This window comes from Ruditapes philippinarum, unplaced genomic scaffold, assembly GCF_026571515.1.
Source record: "Ruditapes philippinarum isolate M1 unplaced genomic scaffold, ASM2657151v2 ctg3995_1_1_1_1, whole genome shotgun sequence".
NCBI lineage: Eukaryota > Metazoa > Mollusca > Bivalvia > Venerida > Veneridae > Ruditapes > Ruditapes philippinarum.
The window spans coordinates 11,037-29,462 of NW_026860958.1; the positions used below are offsets into that span (position 1 = coordinate 11,037).

Below are 18,426 nucleotides of genomic sequence, written 5' to 3' on the forward strand. Positions count from 1 at the left end.
CCTTAAAACTTTTCAATGTTAACACAAACCATTTTTATACAATGTTCAAGGCACTGAAATTATTCAGTCTTAACCATTTTTATACAATGTTCAAGGCACTGAAATTATTCAGTCTTAACCTTTTAAAAATAGCATATTGCATATTTGTAGCCAACATAATGGCTATATATATATACATTTCCACTAAAGTATGAGTGCTGAAACTGAAAGTTCAAAATTTTTCCAACATTCAGGAAAGATAAGTTTGTCTAAAATCATTGAACCACGACCAAATTCAAACTTAAACTGCTTATTCCTAAGATGTATCTATATTATTTTCAAAGTGAAAGGGACATAACTCTGCCAAAAAATCATCGAACCATGACCAAATTCCAACTTGACCTGCGCATTCCTTTGACATATCCATATGTCAATTTTGAGTTGAATATGTATCACTGTTGGGTTGATAATGAACAGAAACTGTAAATTTCATATCATTTTCAAAGTGAAAGGGGCATTACTCTGCCAAAAATCATTGAACCATGACCAGATTCGAACTTGGTCTGCGCATTCCAAAAACATATCCATATGTCAAATTTGAGTTGAATGTGTAATATTGTTGGGGAGATAGTGAACGGAAACTGAAAATTTTAATTATTATCAAAGTGAAAGGAACATATCTGCCAAAAACAATCGAACCAAGTCCAAATTCTAACTTGACATGCGCATTCCTTTGACGTATCCATATGTCAAATTTGAGTTAAATGTGCACAACTGTTGGGAGAGATAATAAACAGAAACTGAAAATTTCATATTATTTTCAAAGTAAAAGGGGCATAACTCTGCCAAAAATCATCGAACCATGACCAAATTTGAACTTGACCTGCGCATTCCTTTGATGTATCGATATGTCAAGTTTGAGCTAAATGTGTTGTACGATTGGGGAGATAATGAACGGAAACTGAAAATTTCATATTATTTTCAAAGTGAAAGGGGCATAACTCTGCCAAAAATCATTGAACCATGACCAAATTTGAACTTGACCTGTGCATTCATTTGACGTATCCATAGGTTAAGTTTGAGTTGAATGTGTTGTACCATTGGGGAGTTAAATGAATTGAAACTGAAAATTTCATATTATTTTCAAAGTAAAAGGGGCATAACTCTGCCAAAAATCATCGAACCATGACCAAATTTGAACTTGACCTGTATTTTCTCATGACATATCAATATGTCAAGTTTGAGTTGAATGTGTTGTACCGTTGGGGAGATAATGAACGGAAACTGAAAATTTCATATTATTTTCAAAGTAAAAGGGGCATAACTCTGCCAAAAATCATCGAACCATGACCAATTTCGAACTTGACCTGTATTTCTCATGACATATCCATATGTCAATTTTGAATTGAATGTTTTGAACCGTTTGGGAGATAATGAACGGAAACTGAAAATTTCATATTATTTTCAATGTAAAAGGGGCATAACTCTGCCAAAAATCATCGAACCATGATCAATTTCGAACTTGACCTGTATTTTCTCATGACATATCCATATGTCAAATTTGAGTTCAATATGTGCAAGGGTTATTAAGATAATGAACGGAAACTGATGATGACGGAATGACGGAACAGGGTAACACTATATGCCCCTGCCATTATATGGCGGGGGCATAAAAAGACTACAAGCAGTTTGAGAAAAGAGCTATCATGCTTCATGACCTCTCAATAGGAAACATTAACCAGTTAACGGATAGTGTGAGGCAATATGAATCTGATGTGTGGATGATGAACTACAAAAACACATTTTTCACTGGTATTAGACGCACAAAAATGTTATGCATGTTTTAAAAGCATAATATTGCTAGTATAAACATGTTTTATTTAATCTTAACAAATAAATTACAGCCAAGGTATATAAAAATACAACCGAGACATAAAAAGGCAGACTATGGTGTGCAATCAATAAAATTAGTTCAGCTTGTTACTGTGTAATTACCGCCTTACAACAAAATTACTGACAACTATAGCCATTTAAGTCCGGAAATGACTGTGTGATGTATTCGCACACTGTTTTGTTACAGGTGAGATATACTCTTGTTAAAATTGCTTAAATTAGGTAAATTGCTATTTGCTTACATAAATATTATTCTATGAAAAATCCAAATATTTCTCATTCTGATTTTGAATACGGAAATATGACATCAAAAATAGAAGTAAATATTTATATATATTCATAATATAAAATATAGGCATTTAATAATTGTATTGGATGCTCTTAAGTCAAATTGATGCTACTTATTATTAAATGACTTGATTTTTCAATAATTCTAAAAGAGAATGGATTTTAGACGAATAATATACAATGTAATTGTGTTCAAGCATTAATTACGGAAGAGTATACTGACCCCCCTTATATATTTTTTATGCCTTCAAGAAAAATAAACCTTTGTATAATACATATCTTAAAAAAAATGACAAGTTATATGATATTTAAAATAGATCTTACAGAGTTTAATCCGTTATTATACACCATAAATCACAAATATGCATTGTTTCTTCGATGATATTTGGAAATTTAAGAGAACAGAATTTTCTTCTTAACATACAGTAGATGTGCACTTTAGCCTTTATAATATGTATCTCATGAAAAATATGTATGAATTTATAAATTAATAGATTCTCTTGGTATAATAAGTCGCATCTATTATTACAATATTTAACGGCCCTTTTCTCGTTTTGATATAAAAAAAACATGTATAATCATTGAAAAAGATGTAAAAAATATTTATAGTATAAGTTACTCAAAGTTTCAATACCATTTATATAATAATAATATATAACAGTTAAATTATAATTATATTATATATAATACTGGCAAGGTACTCGTGTACCGCAAGCGTGTTATCATAACGATCAACTTTTTTTACGACTCTTGACCGAAGAAGAAGCGGGAAACGCGTGCTAATCGTTGAGCAAACTGGAAAGCATGCAAGCTGAACATTATCCTAGCCAGACAGTAAGTTTTTTTCATTATTGATAAAATCATTAATATTTAATACACTAGTTTTTTGCAGATTTTTTAAAGTGTAGTCTTTTTGGACATGGAATCTAATGAAAGGTAATTTCAGGCAAATAGAATTTTTAGCTAACGTTTGTGAAACTTAGGAGGGCCATTGCCTTTTGCCAATAAAATGACCCTTACTGATTCAGAAGTTCAAAGGTCTTGATCAGTGGTAAATAATTATGTCACTGTAACAGTCAAATGAAGAGCTTCTGACTTATTTATATTTGACATAGTTATGACCCCTTTTATTGACAATTTTCCAGGAAGATGTTTTCCACATGAGGCAGTCACAATAGTTAAAGTTATTGTTACACAGATGTAACATCATAAAATTCAGGCTGGGTTCAAATATCTCTTTAGATTAGTATTCTAATTTACTATCCATGTGGTGGATGGTGGTGTAAATAACTTTTAGTGATAGCTCTAGTATGTGTATTTTTTGCAGACACAGCCACTCTAGTATGTGTGGTATGATCATGTGTTATGTCTATAATTGTTACAACTAAGTGAACATATTTTTAATAGAAAAATTCACAAGTTTTATAACTATTGGCAATTTTCTTTTAACAGATATAAACTGATTTTGAACAACCCTCATATACCAAATTTTATATCTATCCAGACCGCAGTTACAGCTAAACACTTCTTTCAGGAAATTCTTTGCTTACTGGTATTTTGTTAAAAATGTCGGGATTATTAACAATTGTATTTGAAAGCAGCGAGGACTTCGAAAAGGCTGCAGAACAGGTTAGATTATAGTATTTAATATTTGAACAGTTATTTAGATAGTTCTTTTATTCGAATAACATTTTTAGTGTTTAAAAATATATTTTGTCCAATTAGATTTTTTCATTTATTTAAGTTGCTGGCACATGAATTAATTGAATTTGATCTGCAATAACTCGTCATTAAACACCATTTCGTTTAATGTGCGATTACGTCACGATTCAAAAAAAATATATATAGTAGGTTAGTGTTTGTTAAGTCAGCATTAATGAAATTAAATCGGTCTGGCACGGCGCAGCACAAACACTAACCTAGACATAAATTGTTTCCAAAGAGAAGAAAATTGACCAGTCGTGTTTCATTCATAGATCAGTATCGATCTGGATCACCGCTTTGCAAAATCTGACGAAAGTAGATACTTACTTCATTATTTTTTTAATCTGCAGAGCAGACGATTTAGATGTTTAGTCTTCAATTAATGCGCATGTTAAGAAGCACACTCTTTATTATTATGAAAATGATTTTTTTTTATTTCAAACTTATTACTTTACCATTCCCAAATTGCTGACATGTATAAGTGACCATTCAAAAGATTTCATTTTCATGTGAAAAAATCTAATATAACATTTTTTTTTCATTTTGTCAAATGCAGTGTATAAATAGTCTTTTCCTACACAAATAGATATACATCATTTCATAACACACACAAAAATAAAAATAAAAACAGTCTTGTATACACGGAACCCCTTATGTATCGAAACCTTTTAATGAATCAAAGACGAATTTGTAGTTATTTATGAAATATCTTCAAAAAGTTAATCGTGAAAGAAACTAAAGTGAGTGTAAATCGCCACGACGTCCAAATATGAAGTACATGTATAAAGTAGTCGAATGCAACAAAATGATTTAATCTAAATAAATAAAGACCATTTAATCATTATAGCTGTTGTGGTGTTGAAAAATATTGTTAATAAGTGGTTTCAAAAAATAGAAGCAGGCCTTTATCCCACTTGGCACCATTGTTGTGGTGTTGAAAATTAAGTGTTTAGTCTTCTATAAATAGAATTTTGTTTACTTTTTTATGTTCTTAGTTTGCTCAGGAGTACTCTTTAATAGGGAAAAAACTAATTGTCAGGATGACACCACCCTTTGAATGCAAAGGGAAATAAAACACAAATGTTGAATAAATTTAAATCAACCAAATTTTTAATGAACAAAGTTTGTATTTACACTAAACTAAAAGTTACTTAAAACTAAACAAGTTGACAATAAAGTACTGTAATATAAACTGTTTGTAATTAACCAGAAATATGATAATCAGAATTTACTAGCAAAGTAAAAGATTTAAACCACTTGAAAATTGTTAAAAAATATAATAACTGAAAATATGAAAAATAACCTTAATGATTCTATGCTGTTAAACTAATTAACCTAAATAGTAGCAAGCCCTGTTTTTATCAGTATCAACAAAAAATAAAGATCTTATAATTCAAGATGGCTGCCACTTAAAACGAAGAAAAGATATTAATTAATCTTAATTAATTCTGTCAAAAATAATTACTTAAATTACTTACAAATTTATCAAAAATGTTTCAGTGAATTTAGATAATCTCTAAGGTTCATTTAAATGCCAAAGTGCCTAAAATAAATTAAATAATTAATTAACCTTAGAGAGCTTTTAGAGATCTTACTTTTCCAAAAATTAGCAGCAGAATGTCAAATTGCCTGAGATGCTTGTATAAACAAGGGGCAGGAAGCGAAGTAGTTGCACACTTGGTTCAAGCGGGCGAATTAGTTGCAAACTTGACAATATGGCGAACACGGCGTGATTTTTGAAACGGGTGAACACATTTTTGCCAGGCAAGTGGGTTTCTTTGTTCTTTTGAAGTTCATTAGTATGTCTATTTCATAATGCAATATATATGCCACACTCGGTTAAAGGTTTCAGCATCATAGATTCTGTTTTGACGAAGTTATTGAAGATATAAACTGATCATGTAGATATTTTTTAAATTTGACATGTGACTGTTCTGGTCGGTTTTTCTCCTAATTTATTCGAATTTGTAAGTTTTGAACTGCATTTAACAATAACAAAATATGTTTCTGTCAATGCTGTACAAATGGTTTAGTTAGCAAGTCCGAAGATAACGTTCAATACACAAAAATATCTTCTTCAAGCACATTTTGGTTGCAGACTTATACTTCAAGCATTGTTGGTTGCAAACTTATTCTTATTCTATTGAATTCCGCAAAAGGAGTGTAGAAGGTTATATTTATTAACCTTTTTCAATGGCAATTATTGACATTTATGTACTGTAACTTGTTTTTGTCATAAATGTTATTTATACTTTCTTCTTTTACAACAATTATGCAATTTATGTTTCAAATTACATGGTTCTCAGTTCATTACTATAATCATCAGTAAAAGCATGCAAACAAAATAATAGCATATAGAAAAATATTTATTGATACTTCAATTCTAAAATATGTCATCATATGTAATATGCAAATGAAAACTACATACAAAACAATAGTATGTGAGAGTACTGTTGTATGTAAGTGAATTATTTTCATCATAAACATAAGGACATGACTGTGCACAGATACGATGTTACTCGGTAAAATTTCCAAAGTTTATCAAAACCACAATAAATGTTAACTTGTTTGTTTCGTATGTAAAGATCAGCAGTTGCTTTAGACATAAAGTATGTAAATGTACATTTAAATATTTTTACAAACCAAAAGTTATCATGACATGCTTGTTTACAATATTTCGGATTTGATGTACATCATATGTTAATTGGTATTCTAAAGATGATTTTGATTATTAGATCATAATATAAATGATATACTATTTGTTATTTACATTGACTGATACGTGACAAAACTACTTAAAGTCATTGTTCGAGTTAGGGAATTTAGAAGATGTTTCGATTGGTCAATATTAAGGAACAATTTAATAATGCCCTTGTGTCAATGTTAATATAGTTTTTATCTACTATACAATCAAATTTATTTCAAATCTCAAAAAAGAACAATAATGAAAGCTGTTTTGCTATTTTTTCTTCTTTTCCTTTACAGTAAGTCATGCCAAGATATAAAAAAAGTCCCAAGACTTTGTAAAAAGAAAAGAAGTATATCGAGGAGTAAAAATGATGAAGATAAACACAACTGAACTTCAATTTAGCATTTTGTGTTTTATATCTATTTGAAAGACCCTGTGTTAGGATATATCTGCACGCATGCAGAATTTGTATATATATTTCTTATTAGATGAACCATTTGCGCCTGTTGTCTACTTTTGTAGACACTAGCAGTTATCAGTACACTAGGACCTAATTATGAGCGCACATTTGTTTACCATTGCTATTCTATACTTGTTGTCATGATAAGCGTTAATTGGACTATTTTGCTAGACAAAATGCAGACCACTACGTTATTTGCAGTGTGTTTTCAACAAGAATGTGATAAAAATTGCCTTGAAAATATTATTGAAAATGGCTAGCAGAAACAGGTGTGTAAAACTTTATATTGTTTTTATTTTATATCATAAAGTATGATTGTTTTATATTGTATAATTATATTTCTGCTTAATTCCTGTTTTATAATTCAGAAATATGTATAAAATGTGTTATGACATTCAATTTAGATTTTGTCTACAAAAGTAGACAATAGGATCAAATGGGTACGTTTTATCATTATGAAAATATTTTGTTGTTTACAGAAGATACACAGTAAATGAAATCATATCAATGCTTGAGGATGAAGGTAACTTTGAAAGGGCAGATATACATGTTCAACCACCTCCTGTAGATGAACTGACAGATGAAGATAGTGCAAGTGAAGATGAAGAAGTAGGTTACAACAACCTCAGTGGACGTCAGTTAGACCAACAAGCAACAGCGACAGTTATTCGCCTAGATGGACGTCATGTTGTTGATTCAGCATCAGACTCCGATCTAGTTAGTAATAAATAAATAAAATAAATGAATAAAATAAATAAATAATAAATAGATAAATAAATAAATACGAAGCAAGTAAGAAAATAATGTACAGTAAATCCAGTTGAGAATAAGATTTTTTATATTTATCATATTTTATTTTTCAGGAAACTGACCATTCTTCAGATTCTTCTGATACAGATGAATACGAAGTGCCTGCAAATATTGCAAAAAGACCTCAAGTAAGAATTGCACTACGGGATCCAGCTCCGCGTCCCAAACGACCTGCACCAGTAAAGAGGAAGTGGGAAAATAAAGATCTACCTGAGCAAGATAAAGACAGATTCACTTGGCATGGCTCAAATATAGACAAAAGTCGATGGCCGCAAACACCAGATGGCATCTTCAACTTATTTTTTGATGATGACGTGATCAACATGATTGTTGAACAGAGTATAAGATATGCTGGTTCAAAAGGCAACCATTCGTTTTCAACTTCACCCCAAGAAATTAGGATCTTCCTAGCAATTCTGCTTATATCAGGCTATAACACTGTGCCAAGACGGAGACAGTTCTGGAGCCGGGATGATGACGTAAGGAATGAGGCAATAGCTCGTACAATGCCGCGAGACAGATTCGACATATTGGTGCGATATGTACATCTTTGCGATAACAACAATCTTGACAGAGAGGGCAAGTTTAGCAAAGTAAGACCACTGCTATGTCTGCTGAATGAGCGCTTCTTGTTATACTTCTTGAAAGAGAAAAACCTTTCAATTGACGAAAGCATGATCCCGTACTATGGGCGACACGGAGCGAAACAGTTTATTCGTGGGAAACCAATTAGGTTCGATTATAAGATGTGGGCGTTAACAACAGCACTTGGATATGTTTTACAATTTGAGCCCTATCAAGGGGCAAAAGGCCACCAAACCCATGATCCTGGCTTCCTTGGAATGGGCGGAGCAGTAGTTATGGACCTGCTTTCAGAGCTGCAGAAAGATGATGCATACCATCTGACTTTTGATAATCTATTTACTTCCCTGAAGCTCGTGGACCGGCTTACAGATATGGGAATATCTTGCACAGGAACCATCCGTGCCAACTGAATAGAAGATTGTCCTGTCAAAAATGTAAAAGACATGGGAAAAACGCAACGAGGAAACTATGATAAAAGGTATGACGCACACAAAGGTCTGATAGTGGTGAGGTGGAATGACAATAATATAGTGAATGTGGTGTCAAATTGCCATGGAGTTGAACCATTGCAACAAGCAACACGGTGGTCAAAGCAGGCAAAAGCTAGGGTGCGCCTTCCGCAGCCATACCTTATAAAGCATTACAACCAGACAATGGGAGGTGTGGACAGGATGGATCAAAATGTTGAGAAGTATCGTATCTCTATCAGATCCAAGAAGTGGTGGTGGCCAGTGTTTATGTATTGCATTGACCTTGCGGTGCAGCAAACCTGGCACATTTACCGTGCTACTGATGCAGGATTGAGGCAACCATTAGATCTGTTAGGTGTCAGACGAGCTCTGGTTACTGTGCTGCTTGCCGAGGGGCGTACACCTGCTGTCAGCCCTGGCAGACCAAGAGGTAGGATGAGGCCATTGTCAAGAAGAATTCCAGACCATATCCGACTTGATGGTAAAAATCATTACGCAGAGCCAGCAAAAGAAGTGCGCTGTTCATTGTGTGGAAAAAAATGCAGGACACAATGTTCCAAATGTAATGTTGGAGTGCACAGGAAATGCTTTGAAATGTTTCACAGTGTTTAGGTACTCATACGATCAAAGCCAAAAGACATGAACAATAATAATTCATATTCAGAATGAATTTCAGAGTGAACACTTCTGTGCCTAATGTCTACTTTTGTAGGAAAAGTAATAGAAAACATTGCCTGTATAAACTTAAAGAATTTTTCAAGTAAAAGTTATCAAATAAACCAACAATAGGTTATCTGGACATATATTCTATATGTGTTTTACACATACCCATTTGCGCCTGTTGTCTACTTTTGTAGACAAAAGACAAAATATTAAAACACTAAAATAAAAAATACAGTACTTATATTTGAAAAATAAACGGATATATGTTATAACTATATGGTTACTATATGTTTTATACATTTCTTATATAAAAATAAAATTCCGGCACAAATGGGTTAATATTGCTAATTATTTTAAAAAAATAATTAGTTATTCCTCACTAAAAATATGCATGCCACATTATCGACACAAAAGTTTGCAACCCAAAAGGCTTGAAGTATAAGTCTACAACAAAAATGTGCTTGAACAAGATATTTTTGTGTATTGAACGTTATCTTCGGACTTGCGAACTAAACCATTTGTACAGCATTGACAGAAACATATTTTGTTATTGTTAAATGCAGTTCAAAACTTACAAATTCGAATAAGTTAGGAGAAAAACTGACCAGAACAGTCACATGTCAAATTTAAAAATATCTACATGATCAGTTTATATCTTCAATAATTTCGTCAAAACAGAATCTAGGATGCTGAAACCTTTAACCGAGTGTGGCATATATATTGCATTATGGAATAGACATACTAATGAACTTCAAAATAACAAAGAAACCCACTTGCCTGGCAAAAATTCGTTCACCCGTTTCAAAAAATCACGCCGTGTTCGCCATTTTGTCAAGTTTGCAAGTAATTCGCTCGCTTGAACAAAGTGTGCAACTACTTCACGTCCTGCCCCTTGATAAATGGACTTCTGCATCCCAGAGGGAGCTAGCATCTACCTACAGGTGGCACTGTATGTAACAACTTATCAGATTGGTCAAATTACAGCCAACCAGAACTTACTTAACAAATGCTATAGGCTTATCAGTTCTTTACATAACTATTCTAAAAATAGATTATGACTCATGGAAAATTTTGCAACCGTATCAATTGACCAGGATCACAAAAATAATAAAGTTTTGCAAAATATTTGTAACAATAAAACTAGTAACTAATATCAACTAAACATATTTACAAACATATATAAATGCTAAATCAGTAACTTGTATCTCAATAAGTTTAAGTATCATTGTAATTGAATGTAGAACCATTCTCTATATATTGTATGTAAAGAGTCTTAGGCTATGCTAAGTTACTGTTAAAGAATGTATCAATAAGTTCTACAAACTAGAATCAACATTAAACTAATGAATGATAAGAATGAAATGTCTATAAAACAATACATGTTCATTATGATTAAACTTTAAAATAAACTTAAATACAGGTTAAAGTTTAAACCCTTAATATTTCTTGAAAACATTTATGAAGATTATATATGATTTACTTCTTTAGTAATATTATACAATATTATGTTATCATTATATAACCTGTTGTAGTTGGAATCCAACTTTACAACATAGCCTGTAGATATTAATTTTGATTACGTAAGAAAGCTGACTTTTTTCAAATTCGTTTATGAACTTGAAAAATTTTTCCTTGTCTTGAAGTTATGAAATTGAGCGCCTGCAGAAACCATTCTTTGGTATAAAAGGAAATCGATCTTTAATTGGCGTGATTTCTAATAATATAATTATTCGTTTTTAGTCCCCTACCGGTTTACCGGAGGGGACTTTAGGTTTACCCTCCGTCCGTCTGTCTGTCTGTCCGTCCGTCAGTCCGTCCGTCCACAAAACTGGATCCCGCGATTATGCAAAAAGTACTGAAAATATTTTAATGAAACTTGATATATGGATAGATGGCAGTATGGAGATTATGCACGTCTTTTTCTTTTCTTGCTATGTTGAAAATTCTGGTTGCTATGGCAACAAATAGACTGAAAATATGGCAAATTTTACACATAACCTGGATCCCGCGATAATGCAAAAAGTACTGAAAATATTTTTATGAAACTTAATATATGGATAGATGGCAGTATGGAGATTATGCACGTCTTTTTTTTTTCTTCCTATGTTGAAAATTCTGGTTGCTATGGCAACAAATAGACTGAAAATATGGCAAATTTTACACATAACCTGGATCCAGTGATAACGCAAAATGTACTGAAAATATTTTTATGAAACTTGACATATGGATAGATGGCAGTATGGAAATTATGCACATCCTTTTCTTATCTTCCTATGTTGAAAATTCTGGTTGCTATGGCAACAAATTGACTGAATTTCAAGATTTCTGATTCTAGTTTTTAAGTTTTTTCACTATAAGTACTTTATTTCTTAAGGTATTTTCTTCGAACTTTAAATATAAGTTGCTTGTCATCAACCACATCATATGTGACAAAGTTTACAACTCTAGCACAAAATTTATCAGAATAACCTCCCTTGAACATAAAATTTTCATGAAAAAATTATTGTTTTTTTTAATAACTTCTTTTTCTGAATGTATCTACTTCAAACTTCATATAAATGTTTCTTGTTATCACTCAACATTTGTGAATATTCAATACTCTAGCAAGATTATATCCAGAATATATCCAGAATAATGCCCCTTTTGAACTTTTTTTTGAGAAATTGGTAATTTTTACTCCAACTTCTTTAATCATGATAGGATTTTAAAAATATTATATTTTGATAACAGGGATGTTTAAAAAATAACTTTAGAGTGTCCTTCAGTCTGTCTGTCTGTCTGTCTGTACATAAAAACTGTTTCCTCTGATCACTTTTAGAGTACTTTTTCAACAAAGATAGGAACATAAGTGAATGGCCAATGGCCCTTCAGAATGTTGCTTGGGCTCTTACTGGTAGGGGACTTATGGATTGCTTGCAATACTATGATAATTGCTTGTATTTAAAAGTTTACTTCAGGAAAATGTTTTACAATAGATAAGATATGTTGCCAGTTTTGTTTTTACACTCTATGTTTTATTGCATTTATATCATGTTTGATGTATATGTTTATTTATTTCTCTTCATCAACAGGTAAACAAAGGAAATATAATTGTACGTTTTGTGAAAAAACATATGTTTATTCTGGCTGGCTGAGGCGACATATAAGGCTTAAACATGGCTCAGAGGTGGGTAATCTATTATTTATAACAAACATGTACTCTACTGTTTTATAAAGCTTTTTTGTTTTCATTGAGTTTTGGTGTATACATTCAGCAAACTTATGAATGATACAAAAACTACTACCAGGTTTAGTTTTTTTGTTATTGCTCGGGCCATATTCTTGAAATTACTTGAAAAGGAGATAGTTGGTGTAAGAGGTAAAGAAATGCTTGTTTTTTTCTATTTTTTTCGTTTTTTTTTTTCATTTCACTATAAGGAATGCCCATGCTACACGATTTTATCCAATGTTATTGTATACGAAGAAGTATATTTTTGTTTATGAATGACTTGTGGTAGAAAATGTTAAGTTCAACATTCTTTTTATCATGATGTTTAATCAATAAATGAATGATATCTCATTTTAGGCAGCTACCGAAAAATGGAAAATTGAAAAAAAGAGCGGTTATCGGATGACTTTCTATACAGATGAGGGAGGTGAGAAAATGAAGCGGTGGTGTCAGGAGAACAAAACATCCCCTTCAAGACTGAATAAAAAAATGTGAGTTTACATATACTTCCAATTCTCAGTCTTTTTTGTGCTTTCGAACTCTTTCACGAAGACCAAAAATTTGAGGGTTTGAAATAATATATTACATTTTTTTTTCATATTTTGAAAAATACAGCCCCTCAAATCATGACTGAAATAAAATGATATATTTAGTAAATGTATCGAACTAAGTTGTCTTTTTTTTAATGCGCCTCTCTGCCCCTTCCCGCCTAAAAAACTGATGTTTAGACCAGGAATGGGCAGCAGAACTGGTTATTGTCCGCATTGCACTCTTTAACAAGAGCAGAATTTCCGAGGTTCAGGATATGAAGGTCTCGGACTATTTGACATTAGACAAAAATGACGAAACTGACAAGGACATCCTGAATTCACTTGACGTGTCCGAGAAAATTCTATCAAAACCGTATGTCTCTAATGATTTTGTTTACATATAACACTTTTGAGATGCTCTATTTTGTTTTTTTTAAGATAACCATTAACAGTATAGTGGGCTACTATTTCATGTTGACTAATGCTTAATGTGCAATCTATTAAAAGTTGTCAATTCATAGCAGATCTAAGCCTGATAGCAGCTAGCCATACATCAGTAAAGTATATTTTACAGCTGTTTACTTTCAGAATGAAAGTCATTGAAGTCAGATGGAAGTCAACAAGAGGTTTGAGGAACGTCTTCCTGATTTTCACTCCAGATATAGTGGATGCATTAGAATTTTTAATGAAAACTAGATACAGCAACAGTCCATTTTTGTTTTGCAGGTAGTCAATTACGTCAAATTTCTTTGAATGTTAAGTTAATTGACTTTTTATTCTGTTTCATATCTCTTTTTATTAAATAGCTTGTTCTTACACTATCATACTGAATTTAAAATTGATAGCATACAGTTTGTTATGATCATGTCCGTGTTATGAAATTAGGTGCTAATATTTAAAATAACTGTTTAAGTTTTGACAGGTTAGTCGTGTCTCGCATACCCTTTTTGATTAACTTTTATATTACTTATCATGATCTTATCTTTATAAATGGTCAAACCAGTCATAATATGATTTTATAAGGAAGAGCGAAAGGACACCCCTAGACGGTTGTGAGGCAATGCGAGATGTGACAAAGGCGTGTCCCGGCCTTAAACATCCAGAGAGAATACGCACTAGGGAACTCAGAAAATATCTTGCCACAACACAGGTAAAATACATCAATAAGTTACTTACAATAAGTACTTACAGAGTAGTTATTACGGTTTCTGTTTACTGCACCTTATTCTTCTAATAAGACTTACTGAACAATTATTTTTTTATGGAAAAAAAGTTTAAAATGATAATTGACATCTTATAATTTCTGTGTTCTGCTTATTTTTTTATAGAATATTTTCGATTTTTAAATTTTCATATTGCTATATAAGGAAAAATAAAGTATGAAGTGTTTCCCAAATGCAAGTGATGGTACTTGCAATGTAATAAATTGAGTCGTGCCGCTTCCATTTCATTTTATTAGTCTCTTAGTTCATGTTTAACACGAACCAAATAAGGTGTTTTCTGTATGACACTGTACATTTAGAATAACTACATTTGTGTATAGAATTGTGAATTTTTATTTGTTTTACTTCAGCAAAATCATAAAATCTCAAGTCCTTTGAAATAAGTGTTCTTATTTCAATATTTTATAGTTAATAGAAATGACAGAAGCTGAGTTGAAAATGGTGGCAGATCATATGGGTCACAGTCTGAATGTTCATACCGATATTTATCGGCTGCAGAGCTGCCTTTTAGAGAAGACAAAGGTTGCCAGAGTCTTGATTGCAATGGAAAATGGCAACATTGATTCATTCCAAGGAAAAAGCCTCCAATATATTGAAGTTGAAAGTATGAAAGTTTATTCTTTTTATTGTGTTTATGTCTCTGATTTTTATTTTTCCTTTTTCTATACTTATCTTACTTATTTCTAGAACGCATACACTACCCATCAAACATATTATTATGCAAAAACATCAGGGCCGTTGTCATTAGCTATGTAACAATGTACACAAGGCCAATTTTTATGAAGTATCTTTTTACCAGTGGTAATTAAATGGTTATTTAATGGTACAGAGCACTTCATCAGTTATTGGGCGTAGTTTATATACTGAAATGTTGAATACGACTGTGTCTTAAGTTTTAAATTAAAAGAAATACTCTTGAATCCTTCCTGAACGCAACCCGTACTCAGCAGTGAGTATAAAATTTCTCGTTCAAGGAAACGACGACTTGGCTCGGACCCATACAAATAGCATTCCTCAGCACACCAGTCTGACTTGCACATTACTCTCCGCCACGTCGCAACTCATATATCATAAATACATGTTTACTTTTGTATTGTTTATTCATTAAAACATGACACGGTAACAGTTGCCAATTGTTTAATGAAAATATAATAATAATGCCAATGTTTCAGATATACCGCAGAACCAGTCTCCTATGATGATGCCTGGACGACAGAAGGTGTGTACCTTTTTAACGGAAACTTCATTTTGTACTATACTCAGCAAAAGTATTGAGGTAGTAAGGGTGTGACGTTAATATATACTACATGTATATTGCTTTCATAATCTAAAACAATTATCTTTCTAACATTTAAACAAGATTTAAAAGACAACGTTTCATATAGAATGTATCAGTTCGGCGTCCCGAATCCATTAGTGTGGATTAAATTGAATCTAAGACTTTTATAAATTCATTTAAAGTGAAAAGGTATTTTTTAAAGTAATAAATGATCACACTTTTAACATCAACAGAAAAAGAGACATACAGGATATCGGTCCAAAAGCTCCGAAAAGAAAGGTGCAGGACTTATAGAAAAACTGGGAAAGAAAAGAAAGCAAACTATAATGACCCCTGAAGAACTTCACACCTTTCTAAGAAGCAGAAAGGTGGATTTATCAAGGGCAATTTCGAGGGTGAAGTTTGCTTTTAATCCAAAAAGTGGAGAAGACATTGTTAAACAGTTACAAGAAGCATACAAACGCTTGGGAAGACATTATGCCCAAGGTATGCTATTTAACATTACTTTCGGTGCTTTCCTTAATGATGTGAGAGCCTCAGGTTTCTTAAGGAAAAGGAAAAGGGATTGTACAGTGGAACGTGGGACACATGGTTATCATCTAAGATAGATATATCTATACCTCATGCTCGTAAATTAAGACAACTTTCTAATCTACTTAAAGGATTTAAGGGTTTTCTGAACATTAATGTCTCAATCAATGATATTCTTTCAAAACAAGAACTTATCAAACAAATGTTAGCAATAGATGAGTTTGCCACCTTTTGGAGACAGGCAGACAGTATTCCAGTAGATAGACTTACTCACAAGAGGTTTGATATGTATGTTATATTGATTTCCTTATTCCATATAAGGAGTGATCATACATGATCAGTGGATGTGACAGCTCTTACCATGAGCGGTTTAGGAAAAAGAACTCAGAACAGTGATATTATGTTTATTTTATTGTGTTTGACTTGTATGTATTTAACAGTGGTGAGAAGACGTTTTTACCTCGCCTCTTGTTACTGACACAAAACAGTAAAATCATGACAGAAATTTGCAAAGAATTAAAATGGTAATAAAAAGTAAAAATCTGCATATTTGTATTTTCTTAGTTTATGCGTGAAAATGTGAGAGAAAGTTCATTTCATATAAATAGGTGGTGGATCATTAATTATTGTAACTTTATTCAATAAAACCAAGCATTTTCTATTTTTTTGTTAACTCTGTTAAAGCCTGGGACTTGCCTTCCTCTATAAGTTTTTCTTTCTGTCTCACTCAATCCTGTTTGTTTTGAATGTATGCTATCTTTCAGTTCATTATATTTATCTAATTCATCTAATACAAGTTTAAATTCATTTTCAGATATCTGCCCATCTGTCAAAGCCTTAGAAATCAAGTCTTTTATACTATTTAACTTACTATCAGCAATAGTTTTAATCTCATAATGTGTGTTTTGTATGTAATCTACGTCTAACAAGTTTAACAACCCCTAAACTTCCACACACAACAGCAGCAATTTCCAACGGCAACATAATTGGAATAGTTAAACCAACACCTGCTAAAATAACAGACGCAGATTAGACCAGTATCAATTCCATCAGTAATATTAATTCCACGTTTATATTTCTTGTATAATGTTTTACTAGTATCTTTCTCATTAATTAATGTTTTCTCAATCTCTGATATCTTCTGTAATCTATAATTTTTCAATGTTTATTGGTGTTTTTTTTTTATTACTTGATCATTGTTGTCATAGACTTTAAGCTCTAATGTACGTAATCAATTTTTCAAAAAGTTAGGAAAATGCAACTACCGTATACCCCCGTTTAAACGCCCCCGGGGGCATTACATTTTACCAAAACAAAGTTCCAAATTTTTACCGGTCCCTTTTAAACGCCCCCTCTTCCAGCTTCCAGTTACTACCTTTAAACTAACGTTTGAGTCGACCCCTGTACGTGTACACTCTAGGTAAAGATAGCGAGCGGTTTAAATCAGCTGATTCTACCTAACGGTATACACAGGCTTGACACAAGTCATGTACGCATCGCTTCCCAAATAAGGTAATCCGGTTAACAGCATTTTAGTGTTAGCCAATCAAGTTATCGGATGATGTCACATGTTCGCTGCTGCGCGTGTTGCCGAAACTTTGGCGGTTTATCACTGCATTTCGAAGAAATGGCTTCAAGAGGGCATCGCTCTTTCACTGCAGCATTTAAATTGAAAGTTATTCAGCTAGCAGAAGAGAAAGGAAAGCACCATGCTAGTCAATTCTTTAAAGTGGACCGTAAGAGGGTTCGGGAGTGGTGCCAGAAAAAAGCACTAATTACAGATCTTTCTAAATCAGCCCGGTGTGTGTCAGGTGCCGATCATGGAGTTTTTGTTCAAATTGTTGAATGTTTATTATTAAATAAGCAGTTTAAGGAAGTGTTTGTGTTTAAAATTCGGATTTGGATTTATGCTAGGAGAGGAAGAATTTAAATGGAAGTTTTTATTTTTATTTAAAAAAAATTAAATTGAACAGACTTTCAATTGTTTAAAGACAAGTTGACGTTGTTGAAGACAAATTGATTCAAGGCTTTACAGGAATGTTGATCAGACTTATTGCCCTTGACTTACTGTAATATAAATTTGCAATTTTCAACTTGTTCAGGCATAGCTCAAA

The 18,426-nt window shown here is 32.3% G+C and overlaps 2 protein-coding genes across 2 annotated transcripts; both read left to right on the forward strand.

Moving 5' to 3' along the window:
* Window positions 1–2,131: 2,131 nt before the first annotated feature.
* Window positions 2,132–17,345, forward strand: LOC132714024 (uncharacterized). The gene is made up of 9 exons (XM_060696755.1): window positions 2,132–3,789; window positions 13,107–13,240; window positions 13,868–14,005; window positions 14,303–14,429; window positions 14,911–15,106; window positions 15,675–15,721; window positions 16,015–16,267; window positions 16,444–16,591; window positions 17,243–17,345. The coding sequence occupies exons 1-9, from the start codon at window positions 3,727–3,729 to the stop codon at window positions 17,343–17,345; spliced, it is 1,209 nt and encodes a 402-aa protein (XP_060552738.1). The 5' UTR covers window positions 2,132–3,726.
* Window positions 7,125–9,612, forward strand: LOC132714022 (piggyBac transposable element-derived protein 3-like). The gene is made up of 3 exons (XM_060696754.1): window positions 7,125–7,282; window positions 7,493–7,730; window positions 7,877–9,612. Exons 1-3 carry the CDS (start codon window positions 7,266–7,268, stop codon window positions 8,816–8,818), a joined length of 1,197 nt encoding a protein of 398 aa, XP_060552737.1. The 5' UTR covers window positions 7,125–7,265; the 3' UTR covers window positions 8,819–9,612.
* Window positions 17,346–18,426: the final 1,081 nt, after the last annotated feature.